At 39.3% G+C, this 16,189-nt stretch overlaps 1 protein-coding gene across 2 annotated transcripts in view; it reads right to left on the bottom strand.

The window, feature by feature from the left end:
- Positions 1-15,932, bottom strand: part of bach2b (BTB and CNC homology 1, basic leucine zipper transcription factor 2b) — an 84,201-nt gene extending 68,269 nt beyond the window's left edge. Inside the window, exon 1 of one of the 2 annotated variants that reach the window (XM_061241502.1) lies at positions 15,665-15,932. Coding sequence is in view for 1 of the 2 variants with exons in the window: in XM_061241501.1 (XP_061097485.1) it covers positions 1,859-1,873 (15 nt within the window). In the remaining variant the exon portion in view is untranslated. Of the gene's footprint in view, positions 1-1,858; positions 1,969-15,664 lie in introns of those variants that run through there. The other variant, XM_061241501.1, reaches the window with a different exon arrangement.
- Positions 15,933-16,189: the final 257 nt, after the last annotated feature.

Raw genomic sequence — 16,189 nt, 5'->3', positions numbered from 1 at the left:
TTTATAGCACCATCATATCAAAAGTTTTAATTATACTAGATTATGTACTGGATCTTTCAGCAAGTATCGTAATGTAAAAAACGGTCAAATAAATGGCAATTACTGTTTGGAGAGAACATCCATTGAGCGGTAGGCAATGTGTAGTTCCCAGTTGTGTTCCTCTATGGTCAAGCCTGTGTGTTACTTCACTAGCTATTCTCTTAATGTAGCCACAATCTTCTTGGTTGGTAAATGAGGGTAGTCAAGTTAAAGATCGACCTGGTTTCTTTTGGGCCACTGGCTCCCTTGCCACTTTGTAATGTATGGCACAGAACATGGCTTTTTCCAACACGGTTTCTTAAGCAAGAACTGGGCCGAAGGTAGATACGAGCTAGTTTCAGGCCAGTATTTTCCAGAATTTGTTTAGTAAAGACTCAGCGTTCATTTATGATCATATGAACTACAACAATATTAAGTGTTTGGGAGGGGTGGGGGGAAGGGGTGGTGCCAAGCTGGATATGCCAAAATACATAACTATATATACATAACAGTATATAACAGCAGTTTCTATCACATCATCTTTATGTTATATTTTCAGTCCATAAAAAAGAATAACAAATTAACAAAGGATTAATTAAAAGGTACTTCCCATGTCACACACATATAATTTAATTGATTCATGTTCTTTTGTCTTTTCGCTTCTTAAGTAGTGGCCGGATGCAAAAAATGAAATATATAAGGTTATGAAAAAACATTTTTGCCAAGTCACAGATGAAAAGGATATATTTAATTCAAAGCAAATGCACCCTGGCTGAGATACACTGTTCGGATCACATGAGCTAATCCCATTGGACTGTGCGAAGCATTCATTCAATAAACAAATAATAACGCTATTAAAAAAAATTGAATGAGAATCGAGGGACGGCAGTGTGGATTGTTTCCACTCTTTATGCGGTTTTATATTTTAAATAAATAGGACTTGGTTGGTTTGTGGACATTTTGACATTTATAGTGACAGACTGGTAAGCTTGAGAAAACATTTTCATACATGCATGTCAAAGGACGAGGTACCACTTGTCCAGCATAACTTTGGTAAATTCCACACTGTTAACCACTTTCCACTTGTGGATCCAAGACATTCACTTTTTCTCTCGGTTGGGGTAAGATGGAATTGGAACCAACGTACTTTGGCAATGTTAAAGGGAAATTGTGTGTGTGCCTGTGTATGTGTGTGTGTGTGTGTGTGTTTAATTACATGGCCTTGCTGTTTTCATTTCTAAGTTTACACAATACCCAGTTCCACTCTATTTTGTCTTGAACTGCTTCACATGTAGATCAGTGGTTGGACCATAACAGCCACTGGCAAAACTGAACAAGAAACACTGTCTGCCACTTATTTGAAAAGTGTTTGTATGCATCAACAGTATTCATGCAACTAAAAGGTCGTTCATTTTTTCAAATGACTAATTCAATCTGTTGCTTTTAAATTAACATAACCCCAATTGACCTTTCCTCCTAGATGCTCACACAATTCATTGGACTAAGCACTGCCTCTCTAAAGCACTTTCCACCCCCTTCTTTCTCCTAGTTTCTGTACATTCCTCCACAAACAGGACAATGATCTTATATATAAACCAGCTAGCTATTTAGCCTGTGGCCATTTTCAAAACATCAACATCACATAAATCCGCAACAACGATCACAATGTTTCACATGTAATGAAGCAGCAGACATTCATTCGCTCATCAACATTCTACAAAGTGGTATAATTGTTCGTGCCTAACTGTTGAGTTACACTCTAGCCAAAACCAGAGAAGTGCTATAGGGACTAATTAAAGAGGACAGGCCTAGTGCCATGAGAAAGGTACAAGCCACTCACGTTTCTCTGCTCCATTCCTCGATTCCTATCCGTTATCACGCTAGCGACGGCATGCGTGTGTAGCGGCTGCTCACTGTCAGTTTGTGCGGCGAGCAAGTGGAGGCACTGTATCCACCACGCGATTTGTGTGTGTGTGTGCACGTGTGTCGGGGGTGGCAGTGTGGGCCTCAAACCAGACAGGAAGGCCCTGCCACATCATCAGTAGGCAGCCTACTCGACACTCCTGCCCACTTTCACTTCAGCTCACATCCAAGTTGTGGATTTATACCTCATGCGTCTGTGCAGCGGAAATAAGAGCAGGTCTGTCTGAAGATGGATTTTAACATACCATGAAGAATAGGCAACCCGCCATCATGTGCCAATTTGGACGCACTCTTTGACTGTTTGACCACAGCATATGGGCTGTGGCAGCGTACACGGTTTTTAAAAAATAAAATCCGCGAAACCTTTACATTTCTGACACGACTGCAAACGATGGAGTCATTCACAATAACATTCCACAGTCATGGACAGAGAGCTAAACTGCTTTCAATTTCAAACTAACAAGTTAATGCTAAGCAACTTAGATCAGATGATCTTAATAGAGCATTCCATGAACAAGACTGCTGTGGTCGTAAACCCATTTGCTGCCAAAGTGCTGAAATGTAAAAATATCCCTCCAAATATGCAGTTGTGTAAGCATTTCAGGAGGAAAATCAATGCGTCTTCCACCCTATGAGAGATCAGATATATGAAGTGCAATTGCACGCTCTCATAATCAGAAGACAAGATGGCACAAGTATATGCCATTGACCATGAAAGTACCAAAACAATAATATCTACTTATGCAAATGGCTGAGAGTAAGTTAATTATTGCAGTGTGTATGACAGGTAAATTATTAACAGTACTGCATTATGATATAAAAAATAAAATGCGGCAACACTTTTAATGGTTTCATGTGAATAATGCACATGTAAAAAGTAATACTGATTAATAATGTAAATATATTTATTTCTGTGAAATAGAGCCTATTTTAATGTTATGTCATTTTGTCAAAACTGCACACAGACTTGCAGTGAGAATATTTATTGAAAATGGAATGAAAATGAAAATATGTGACTCAGAAATAAACATCAGTAAGTTGTCAGTTCATCTCCTTGTAATTATTGTACTGGCAACACGATACCCACCTTTTCACAAATCTTCACAAGTACAGAAATAATGTTTTTCAGCTCTATAATTCACTACAGGAACTATAATTCAGTCACAGCACTTATCTTCATCTGAGGGATGTGATAAGGACAATTTTACTTCAAGTAATAAAAATAATGAAGTGAAGGTTCTGTTATTAAAAAGTTATTATCTTCAAATAGTTATTGTCTTCAATCACTCAATTATTTTGGTGATTGAGGACACAAAGTTTTCTAAGAAAGGCAAGAACAAAAAACATCTCCTTAAGTTCATTAGTGAAAACATATTTACATGCCCATAAACATCTGGATTTACAAGCACTAAAAAATTATTAAATAATATTCAATACGTTTTTAAATTCACAGCTACCATGTTAGTAAGCTCACACAGAAGACAATGCCACCATTAATGAATTAGAATTATAATTTTACATGACAATGTATTAAATGTCAATTAGGAAACCTGCCCATGAGAGAAATGCAAAAATGTTTTTGTGCAATCAACATAAACAAAAACAAGATATTAAGACAGACAAATGCCTCTATAATATATCATTTTTGTGGGGCAATTTATCTCAGTCAGTTGGAAAAGAAATGGATATCTTTTACAGATTTGAATATCTGCCTGCATGTTGCTATTTTTAAATTGAAAGGCTTATCTGTTGAAAACTAAATTTTAGATAACATTTTTGGAACCAATTACTGTACAGAAATAAGAACTTGGTGACACAACTTTCAATAGATTTTTAGTACCCATAGTTTCCGGGGGAAAGCATTCTGTAAGGTACAAAATAAAATCTTCTCTAGAATGAGTAAATCAAAGTCAGCAGAGACCTACATAGCACTGTATAATTTTTGAATTAAAAAAAACATACTCAGGTGCAAATAACAACGTTTGAAAGTGTTAAAACTCATGGTAATATTTGTATGACCTATTTTAATATGCCATTGCTTTAGAATTTCTTATTTTGTAACATCAGGGTAGTAAGACAAGTGTGGGGGGAACTCACCTTCTCTGCATTTCAGAAATCTACAAGAAATAAGGTAATGTCAGTATCCTTTTCACCACAAGTGTCCAGTAGACCAAAAGCATAATGGTTTCTCATTCTAAAAATGTGCTCAAGGAAACGCTGATCGAATGTCCATTGTTTACTTAAAATTTCTCTGGAGTAATTATCATAGTTGTCCGTTTTTCTACAAAAGTACTTGTACATGGAAATGCTATTATCTATATCTTCTTTAGGCTTTCTCGAACATGATGAGCCCAAGTACAACCATCTCTGACCAGTATTTGTAAAGTAGATGTAGAATATATGCGTTACCCCCATCCCAGTGTAAGAAAATTCAGTATATCTTGAGCTCATCAAAGAACCGACTACGGGAATGTTATGGCAGTGACGACAAAAAAAAAAAAAAAAAGTGTATCATTTGTTAGGCTTGCATGAGACAACACGGCATTTCTAATTGCGAATCGGCAAAAACAGTTCTTGAGATTTTGTGCCAAAAAAGGTTGACATTTTATGATCTTCTTGACCTGTAGCTGTCTGAGGATAGCTGCAAGGAGAGGGAGTTTGGGACAGAAAGCTAGGGGAGGGTGACAGGCGGGGGGAAGTGCAAACTGGATAAAATGTGTGGTATACTTTAGGAAGCAAAATGCAAAATGCAGTATTTTACACCTCATAAGACCCATAATATAATTTAGTTTCCATGTGGCCTTTTGGAGTAGAAAAAAACTATGCAGAATGCTCATTTTTGGTGATATTGTCCTCAATTTTGAAAGGGGATTTGTCCAGTGTTGAGACTTGATTCCATTGACACACCAGTCACAGCTACAATAATCTATATCCAGTCAAAAACTAAAAATCTCTTCAGAGTAATACTTAGAGTAATTCTGAGTAACTCTGGGAAACCAAACCCCAAAGGGTTACCTTTCAGAAGAGACCAGGACTATGCCTGCAGTCAAAAGGGTTCAAGAATATATAATAACCATTTAATTTTGGGTATGTCATTTTTATGCTTGTGTCAAGAAAAGTGGCGATACTTAAGGGGTTAATAGGTGAAAAGGGAGGAATGCTTAAAATATTATGAGGTATGACACGTTTTTCCGGTCTTTTATGACACTGCTGGGCTGAACACAGTGTGGACTCAGTAACCTTTTAAGCGTCTGTCCTTGCAACACTGCAGGTTGGCTTGGCTGAAGATCACACAGGAGCATGTGGTGACTGGAACACACACCTGTTTACTGCATATACGAGTTACCACTCCTCTATTTAACACTAAGGGATCCATTCCATTCTGTTGGACTGAACTGAACACATCAGATAAGATATAATTCATAAACGATTGGTTGTAACGCCATGAACGCATGTCCAGTACACATGGTAGATAGGCCAGTTTGTAACTACACTACCAAAACTAAAAATTCAACTACAGTATCGAGATAGTACGAAGTGTGTTTTGAGAAAACAGAAATCCAAAAAGGTAGCAGCATTGTTCATGAACTGAAGACCAACGTAGCTGCTCATCTATTGGATTTAAAGTGATAGATAAAATATCCAAGCTAAAAGTGTAACTGGCAGTGTGCAATCCAGTGTTAAACATTTTCCATTGAACCAATGTTTTTTTCCATTACGCCCAATTTTTTTTTCTTTTGTGCCGTTGCGATACCTTTTAAGTTTGAGGAGGTAAAATGTAACGACAAAAAAATGATTTATGGTGCCAAACAGCATATGGCCACTTTGGGAACCTGATTCACTTAACATCTCCAACAATAAAGATGAAAGGAACGATCATCTTGTATAAAATAGATTCATTACATTTCTAAGTAAACACTAACAATGCTTGAGTGCACTGCATGGTTTATAACACAAAGACACGATTATATTGTTGTTACAGTGAGTACCAATGAACAAAGAACTATGCATGACTGACCGCAAGTTTGTCACCGAATATGAAGTATGATCTGGGGCATGTGCAGCCACCACAAGAAGATCCTGTTGATTTGCGCATCTGGTAACAGAGCAGCAGGTTACAGTACATCACAGTGCACAATACAGGAAGTGGGTACTACGCCCATGTACTCCCCCTGATCTCCCACCCCCACCTTCTCTCCTCCTCCCAACCACCTGTACAAATCTCACAGGATGTAGACCCCCCCCCATACACACACACCCACACACACACGAGCATGCGCACACAAACACTCCCACCCCAGCTGCATTGTACTTTCATACCTCACTGCTTCAGTGATGACTAATCCACCTCAAAATATAAAATGTCCCTCAATATTTGTTTGAAAGGAGTTGACGTCGTTGCATGCAGAACAGACCATTTTGAATTATCGGTAATTGCAATGCGGTCTTGAGCTTTAAACAATACTGAGAATATAATCTGCTGGAGCAGTTTAATAAAACTTCACAAAACATGAGGAATTAATAAAGGCTCACGGTTGCATCATTGGAACATTTATAATATTTACATAATGGATAGATTATGGTTCAAGAATAGCATGTGTATTGCTAATAAAATGTTCATAAATATTCATTCAAATATTCTTTCATTCCACTGCTCTGCACTTTTGATCCTGAAAACACCTTCTTTAGAAAATAATGCATAAACATGACTTAATTGAAAAATCACACCATGAATCTTTCAATTCACAAAATGAAAACTTCATTTCTTTGCAAGGAAAATTCTGATACCATACAAAACAATTTCCATCAAAAATGCATTTGTAATTTGACTGAATAGAACATTCATTATTTTCTCCTAAATGTTAAGACAGCAACTTGTCAAGTTAATTCCAAGTTAATCCTTGGCATTTATTAGCCAAGGATGGTTCAATGTCTCTTTGCTAACACCTTTGACACACAGACAGACACACACACACATGCGCGTACACACACACACAGTGTGTGAATGTTTGAATTTGGAGCAACGGCAGTACAAATAACTGAGTCTGTGAGGAATTGTGACCTTTGTCAAAGCCAGTGTTACTTCAGAGTTCACCATGTCTGCTGAGTGGCCCTGGCAAACAGACAACAACAACTCCAACACCAGGTCAGCCCGTCGCTCACTCTCTCCCTTGCTTGCTGCGTCTCACTTTCCCTCCCTTCCTCCCTTCTCCTTATGCTCTCTCTCTCTCTTTCTCGCTCTCTCTCTAAAGAATGATCTCACTCCTCTTTCCAGGAATCCGCTGATTGTTTTAAATATCTTCCACTCCTCTGTTCTTGAGTGACTGCTGATCCTTTTTCCAACCCACCTCCCCCCTCAACCACAAAACACACACACACACACACACACACACACACACAGAGGGGGAAAAGAAAATGACCCTGGCAGGAAACAGCAATCCTGAAAGCAGCCTGGGATTCTCTCCAACCCAGCTTTCCACCAGCATTGTTTCAAGTTACAGCCGAGGACTACAAAGCAGTCGCAACCCAACGCGCTTCCAAGAGCACACAGAGGACTGGTCCGCTACTTTTGGACTTGGAAGTTATTACTGGCAAAAGTGAGAGGAATCTGATGATGAAACTGATTACCAAAGCGCAGCACTACCCAAGACTGAGATTCTTTGCTCTAAATAAAAAAAAAGTCGCTGACTATGTAGTGGTAGTAGCCTATGTCCAGCTATGTCCTACGTCCATCTGGCCGAGGTTTAAATGAAACACGGTAAACGAGCGTTGGGAAATTACGGGGATTAGAATTTGACTCGTTTTCACACTGAGGGAACCTCATGCCTTCATAATCATTTCATAAACCTTTGCTCATATTGACCGTTGGTCCTTTACGAATGCAACAGATGCAGCAATAATAAGCAACAAGCTGAAATGTGTACATCTGCGCTAAGCTGCCGTTTAAGATAAAATCAGTCGAGGGTGTCCTCTAAATGAATGCTAAACATGTAAGAGAAAAACTGCAACAACAACAAAAAAAAAACACTCATATTTTCCATCCCTGGCCTTTGTATTTTATGCTTCGATAACCTGCATGCACCCGCATGTGTTATATTTAGACTGAGCATAATATTGACATGTTGTTGTTGTATGACTCATCTGTGACACCCATGTCCTCCCTCACAAGTTTCCTCTATCCTCTCCTCCACGGCCCTGACCCCTCTCCCCCCTTTCTCTCCCCATACCTCCTGTATCCCCCAAGACCCTGTGTAGCCTGCTCCTCTGTGCCTGGGTCTAACTACCATGGGGACGGATCTTTAAATGATCTTCCTCTGGGAGACATACAAAAAAAGCCCAACACGCTACAAGCCAGCTAAATAAAAAGAGGACTATAGGTGCTCAACAGCCAGGACAATGGGGCAGCCTATAGCCTAGTGGCTAAGTTGATTCACTGGGACTCAGAAGGTTCAATGTTGGTGGTTCAAGGAGATTTGAGACACTGGTGAAATCTTGTCATACTTAGCGGCAGGCTGAGGGCACGAGTGTCAGAGTCTGACTGAGCTAAGGGAGCCTGCCATGGGTCAGTGACTGAAAGAGAATGCATGAGCATGTTTGAGTGAGTGAGTGAGTGTGCGTATGTGAGTGAGTGAGTGTGTGTATGTGAGTGAGTGTGTGTGTGTATGTGAGTGAATGCATGAGCGTGTGTTGATTGAGTGTGAGAGCGAGTGAGTGTGTGTACATGCGAGTGAGCGAATGATTGAGTATGAGTGGTGTGAGTGAGTGAGTGAGCGTGAGATTAAGTGAGTGTGTGCCTAAGTGAGTGAATGTATGTATAAGTGAGTGAGTGAGTGTGTGCATGTCAGTGAGTAGGTGAATGCATGAGTGAGAGTGATGTGAGTGTGTGAGTGAGTGAATAAGTGTGTATGCGAGTGAGTGCGTGAGTGAGTGAGTGAGTGAGTGAGTGAGTGAATAAGTGTATATGCGAGGGAGTGGTCTCTGGAGGTCCAAGCCTCTAGCCCATGTGTGACTCAGCAATAGGAAAATGCTTATGGGTGGCATGGCTCTAAATTTAACTGCAGCACGTAGGCTCCCACTCATACCCAGTACACAGTGGAAACATGTAGGAGCTCACAAAAGACACCTCCAGTCAGTTCCTGTTTACACTGTCATGTGCTCAAAACAAACAGAATTCATTTGACAAAAACATGTGAGGCATATATATACATTATTTTTTGCCACAACGAAGCGAGAGTGCTGCCCTCTGGGAAATTTGGAAGGCACCTGCTGCAAGGCTGAACTCTCACCAGTGAGCTTTCATCAGAGTGTTAACCCTTTGCTGCAGAGATAAATCAGCCCTACTAAGCAAATTAAACAACACAAAGATGTAAGGTGTCCCTTTAAATAGGAGTGTCAGAAAGAATACATTGCAGAATAACAACTGAGCAGCGATTTCTCTGCAGAAACATTGCAGGGTAAGCCCCTGTAACACTGGCAGACATGAAGATAATATTATTACCTCAGATTCACATATCAAGGCAAAAGCATGGCTAAGACACATGTGTCACTAATATATTTCTCAACAACCATAGTTTATATATTACATTCAGCAATACAGTAAGGAATTGGATCACTCAGCTTCAATATACTAGGCTGATCCTTAAAAAGCTCATTAAAAAACTACACTCTACACAATACTCAGGAAAGGACAAAGTATCACAACAGATGGACTGATGCATGCTTTAGCCTATATCCAGAGTTGGTGAAAACAATATTTGTATTCCATTTGTTTTTGCTATAACTCAGTAATTTATACAATATTATGCAAGTATAACCTGTATTTCTATACTGAGGCTTATACTTCAGACCATTTCATGCACTGAGTTTGCAATGGATTCACCAGTTCTGATAGTCCAGAAAATAAGGAAACAATCTTCCTAATAGTTAGATGCCTGTAAGGAAAATTATTTTTCCATTTGATGAGAGATGAGAAAACATGTAACCAATCAAAAAACTGACAGCACCAGAAGAGAGTTCATAAACAACCAGGCATCAATATTCATGAATTTAACTTGCAGTATGAGTTGGAAAGACAAGTTCTTCACAAAGACAAGGGGGGTTCTGAATCACCAGATGACATCTTTATGGAAATGCTTCAGTCTTTGAGTTGTATATTTGATAACAAGGAAGGGCATTTAAATATGTCCAAACAAGTCCCCCTGTGCCTATAGATAGACAGATAACAGTCAATACCATACATTTGGAAGGGATAAAGTACATTGCTCAATAATAAAAAAGGTAACATTTTGCTAACAAATTGCAAACAAAAATAAGTTATGCAATATCTATCTTGTTCTAAATATGATATCACCAGTGCATTTTAGTGTAGATATAGAAACATGCTTAAATGTCATTTTGGGCCACATCCAGACTTCACATAAATCTCCAAACCTAAGTTAAATTAACAATTACAATCCACATCCCTCCAGCGTCTTTAAAACATCCACAATGTGAACAATAAAGACATTCATATGCATGCAGAAGTAACACCCAGTGGCCATATGATCAGTTCTTAATGGTCATTATCTCCCTACAGTCTGCGAGTAGAATCCTCTGATAGGGTCAGAGGTCAACTGGAGGTGATTTGGAGGCTTTCATAATCGCAGTTGTAAAAGGAAGGGATTATAGTGGCACGGGGAGGGGGGGGGAATGAATGGCTATGTGAGTGATTTAAAAAGGGACTGAGGACAGTTCTAGTAGAAAGAACATTTTACTGGACGTGGCAAGCATTTCTAAACTTCTCCAGTTGTTAGTGCCATTTACTTGTGTGCTTAACATGTAAAATGAGCACTTCTCCCCAAGTACATATTCTAATCCATGTAATTACACATATATAACAAAAATGCTGAGGACATGGTACTGTCTAAAAACTACTTTTAACCATCAACGGATTCCTGTTGAGGCTACAGAACCATCTGGACCCTGACAATCTTTGCATGATAGTTATTGGCCTGCTGCAGACATCCAGAGATACTTTTACAGTGTGTTTTGTAACCCAGGATGAAGCTTTCTCTTGTGTGACATTGCAGCCTGATTTGACATGAGGTGAACAACAGGAAAAAAGTTATAAAAAATGTTTAAATCCTTCACCCCATTTTGGACCTTAGATTTCTCACAGCAGCAAAGCCCTGTACCCCTGTACTGGTACACTGTCAATGAATGCTCTGTGATGACATGGGAAGGTTATGGGAGCATGGATACTGAGTGTGGTCGAAAGGTGCAATCCATAAATTCAGAAAGTGACACAGGTATAAACCTTAAACCACCAACATGCCCTTTTGGATGCACAAAGATGCACCATCAATTGAGAATAAATTGAAATATGATAAACTTCATGGCATTTCAAGATTTCATCGATGATATTTGAATCCCGTTGGCTAGCTCAAATTACATGGATGCAGGTATGAAGTGGTCTCATATAGAAAAGTCTGAAAGCATGATATCATTACTCAGGGCAAAAATAATATTTCACTTTTTCATTGATATTATTCTATGTATAATAATAAGAACATCCTTAAAAAATTATGAAAACAGAAACAGTCGTCAATAAATTATTTGCTATCATTAATTGATTAGCACAAACCTTTTGTTGCAAAGAGCTGACATTACATTTAATTGCATTGCACAAGCTTTTCCAAACTCAATAAAACAGCCAAGAAAACAAGTGGGCTTGAGCCGTGAAATTCATTTATTCACCTGAACAGGAAATCTGAGATTATCTTCTGATTGCAGAAAAGAAACACATAAGACTACGCTATGTAGGATGCAATGGTTCACATTCATGACATCATCAGGCCATTTAATGATAATTTTACAGCATTAATCATCTCTCATAATTTCACACTTAATGTGCAAGATCTGCCATGAGAAAACATAATTTGTTTTGTCAGGTTATTACAAGCTATTTCTGCATGTTTACCTTGCATGATTGTGAAAGGATTAATTTGCACTATGCATTATTTACCATTATGTGCTTGACTTTGCATTGAGACTACATCACCTCAGAAGTCACAAAGATGATTGGGCCAAGATGATGGTGTCATTCAAACTCTTTGCTGCCAAGCTGGGTATAATTATCAAGAAAGAAACACAATAGAAATAAAATAAGCAGAGGTACAAATGAACAATGCCTCTGTGCATTACAGGTTTGGCCAAGTGAGCATACCCCCCTCCCCCATCTTGTTTACATGCTTTGTTGTTCACAGCCAGAAATGTCTAACCTTGGAAGGCATTACAGACAAACTGCTTGTTAATGATAGACCACAATCTTGGAGACCACGAGAAACACAAGGTTGAACCAACCTTGTCAACAGTTTGAGGCAGTTCCACAGTCATAGTCTGACTCTGCAGTATAGACACCAGCACTGTGGAGTGATACTGTAACTGCCAGTCCTCATTTGTTCAGAAAAATGAGATGGCATATGTATTTGGGGCCACATATTTGGTATGATAAATGAAAATTTGCTTATATCGAAGCAGTGATACAGTTTTGTGCAACTGACCAATATGTCAGGAGTTAGTCCGTGTCAGGTTGTAGTCAACACTGATCTAATATTGGAGTGTGTAATGGATGAAATCCTGACTGCATGGTGCTAGAACGATAGCGAGCATGTTGTGAGTCTGATTAAGAGGAAACATGGTACAAAAATGGTCACAGAGCTTGAGCGTGATGATGTCACAACCTTGGTGAGATGTGACTCATGGCTTCCCAGATTGTGGTCTATCGCTGATGGATTGTGTTTGGCAGCAAAATCTTGCCAGGTTAGAAATAGCTGACTGAGAACACCCTGGTTGAGTCAGAGGACACTGCAACAGATTAGATTTTATTTGTCTTTATTTTCAAAAAGGTTGCACATCCACCTGCCGAGATGCCACACTAATACAAGGCACAGAAGCACTTGAGCAGCACAGTCAGTCTCAAAACTTAATCAATATCCAAAATGTGCATGTTTGCTCTTCTGAAACCATACAGGCTTACTGAAAGTGTGGAAGTCTGGAAAAACTTTCGGAGTTAAGCCAAAAAATATACCAAAAAAATACAATTCAACGTGACAGCCTCCATAAACATAGATGCCATTATATCCCTTCTACCATAGATTCATGAATTTCTTCTTTTAATAATCTGATAGATAGTCCTGTTCAAAATTCTGTACAAGTCTGGTAGCAGATAACTGTTGCTAGCATGGCAGAAGGGTTGATGATTTATCTGTTCATAAAATATGTTTTTGACGTCTTATTTGTACGCTGTAACATAAGTTGCCAGTCTTATTCCATTCGATTTTAAAGATACCCGTAATGATTATGACAAACGGGTTCTCACAAAAATACCATATGTAAAATCAAGAAGCAATTTCTTACACCAACAGAGAAGATAGATAGAAGAGAAAAACCAAAGCGCGTACAAGCTTAAAGAACAATGGCGTCATATATGCAGCACGACACTATGCACGTGCCTTAAAATTACTGATTAAGATACATTTTGCTTCGCCAAAAACTAACCTTAAGTAAGTTCACAAATCAAAATACGCGATTGTCAAGGATTCGAGTACACGCCCTGCTTTTTTATTTCAATCAGCCTTAGAGCATTCAATGACTTTTGATATTTTTAGTAGCATGTCACAACCATTTAAAAATAGCTTGGTATGCAGCGGACAAGATTACACACTCAGTTTCTTTTACGACTGCTAAATCGTCTTCCCAATATATCACAACTCCACCTTTACTGCTTCGTAAATTCATTTCACTATACATTCAGTGGGCAATTCTTTCGCCGATGTGCCTATATATTTCAGTCAGCGATTCTGAACTGATTTCAACGTCAATAGACAAAGGAATACCGCTCACTGGATAGAGTTCCCATTCTTGTACAAACTGCTGTCTCACCACATTTGAAATATCAGAATCTGTTATAAAGTTGCAACGCTGTCATTTCTTGTGCGCGTTTTCATATATCGTCAACTTGCAAACACAATACCGCTTTTTGTATAGGCTATGTATAGTTTTATTTGCATTTGTTTAGGCTACGCTATGCGATGTCACTTTAGCTTTGCGGATAAATAGACTACATCACATCTGTGAAGCCATCAACTTGTGCCACGCTATTTTAATACATTGTCATTAAATTATGACATCGTGTACATTACAGTAACTAACGTGGGCGACTTGATATTAAGGGACGAAAGGGTGTGTGTATAGGCTATGTGTGTGTGGGTGCGCGCGCTTGTGTGGCTCAGTACTGCATACATCGCGGTGCATTGGAAGATTTCAGGACAAAGCAGTCGAGCTACTTATAACAAAGTAGAAATAACTGCTTCTATTCAGCCCACATATTTCTGAAATTAACAACGCTAAAGCTCTGTTCTTTAAAACGAAAAGTGGCGAGACATTTACAAGAAGCTTATGGTTGCAGAACTCTAGACGAACAGCGCACAGAACAACAACGTTTATCTTAAGAGGTTATCGTTTTTCCCGAACCAGACACTGAACACACATTTCAACAAAAGCACGGAACCTAAATTATTAACTGTTCATGTGACGTGGCGTTTGTCCCGTCTTTTTGAAGACGACCACATACATTCCAATAGTTTCAATGAAATCAAGTCTCTGGTTCTTTAAATGACACCCGCGGGCAATCTATCCATTTGCATTGGCTGAACCAAAGAGGGACAGCAGTGCCTTACACAGCAAATATTTTGCTGATTTTATGTGGATTAATGAGGATCGTAATGGTTCTCTAATAGGTTTACTTTTGAGGCCGCGTGAGACTCTGAACACGTAACGTTATTATAACGTTAATAGAATTGTGTATTTATTTCTAATTAGCATTCTTACCAGTTCGACAACAGAGTGATCTTCGTGTATTTCATATTATATTATACCTTCACTGCAACTGACCATTATCTTATTTAGCAACTAGAGATTTGAACAAAATACACTGCTGAACTCCTATCTTAAATGTGACATTTCGATATAATACAATTTTGCCTACGTTGCAATACTGCTGATAATAATAGGAATTCTACTACTACTAATAATAATACATATTTTTTTAAATAATAATCCCCCCAATAGATCTTCCAACATCATATAGTAAACAAATGCTTATTTTTTCCCGTCGATTTCATTCATGAAAGCCGCGCGGTGACGAGGGCGATAGTGCAAAGTGGGGGTCCTTGTCCCTGCAATCGCCGTATGTGATGGGTCAAGGCCTCCGCAAGTGACAGCTCCTTTTCTCTGAGCGCAAACAAGCGCTCATGCCTGACCCCCGACAATACTCTACGCCTCCTCCTCCGGGATCACACCGCATCCAACTTGCAAAACACAGAACTGAACAATTTAGCGCACACTACCTTCGCCTGTCTACAACAGGATGTGGCACCCACACATTCGTCTTATGATAATCTATTCACACTCATAACAAATAAAGGTAACTTTGGTAACTCGGAGCACCAAAACCGATCGCTGCACGACGAGCGCTACATAAGCACAGGCATTATTTTTGTCTTTTGCCGAGCCTCTACTCCAGCATTAGCATTATAAAAGCCCACCCAACGTTCAAGTTTTGAACCGCACACGCCGTCATTTACAAATGCTATTCAAACAAGGGGAAGACAGAAACATGACGAAATCAACTACATTAAATAAACACATTTAATGAGAAAAAACACATATGCATGCCGCTCACCTTTTAACTTTCGCTTTTTTTCTTGTAATCCAACCCTTTTGTCCGTTTATCAAATTAACATTTTTTCACATGGTGACTTCCTTGCAGTTACCTAAAGCCCCCCAGGCTGCAGGGAGAGTGTGTTTGCGACACGCAGTTCAGATATTTCTTTGTGTAAAAGGGAAGTTTAGTGGTTGTAACGATTGTTGTTCTTCTTCTGCTAATGTCAGTGTGTGTTGATCCAGTGCAGCGTGCTGCTCCGTCTCTGCTGTTTGTTACACTCGAATGGAACGCCTACTCTGAATCGCTACATTGTTGACATTCGAGCACTGACGTCATTGTATCCCTCATTCACAACATTACGTGGTGTAGGTTGCGTTGGTGCCCCCGGCCATTAGGCACCTACTCAAAAAATGTCCGCATCTGGAGTTGGTGAATCGCCATAACGAGAGCGCGCAGCGCGCAACCATCAACCGTCCATCTGTTCGGTAGCCTCACGCGGCAGAATAGTTTTTCTATGAGCAGCAGTGCTCCGCGCCATGACTA

This window comes from Conger conger, chromosome 5, assembly GCF_963514075.1.
Source record: "Conger conger chromosome 5, fConCon1.1, whole genome shotgun sequence".
Classification (NCBI taxonomy): domain Eukaryota; kingdom Metazoa; phylum Chordata; class Actinopteri; order Anguilliformes; family Congridae; genus Conger; species Conger conger.
This window is presented reverse-complemented; position numbering and strand designations above follow the sequence as displayed.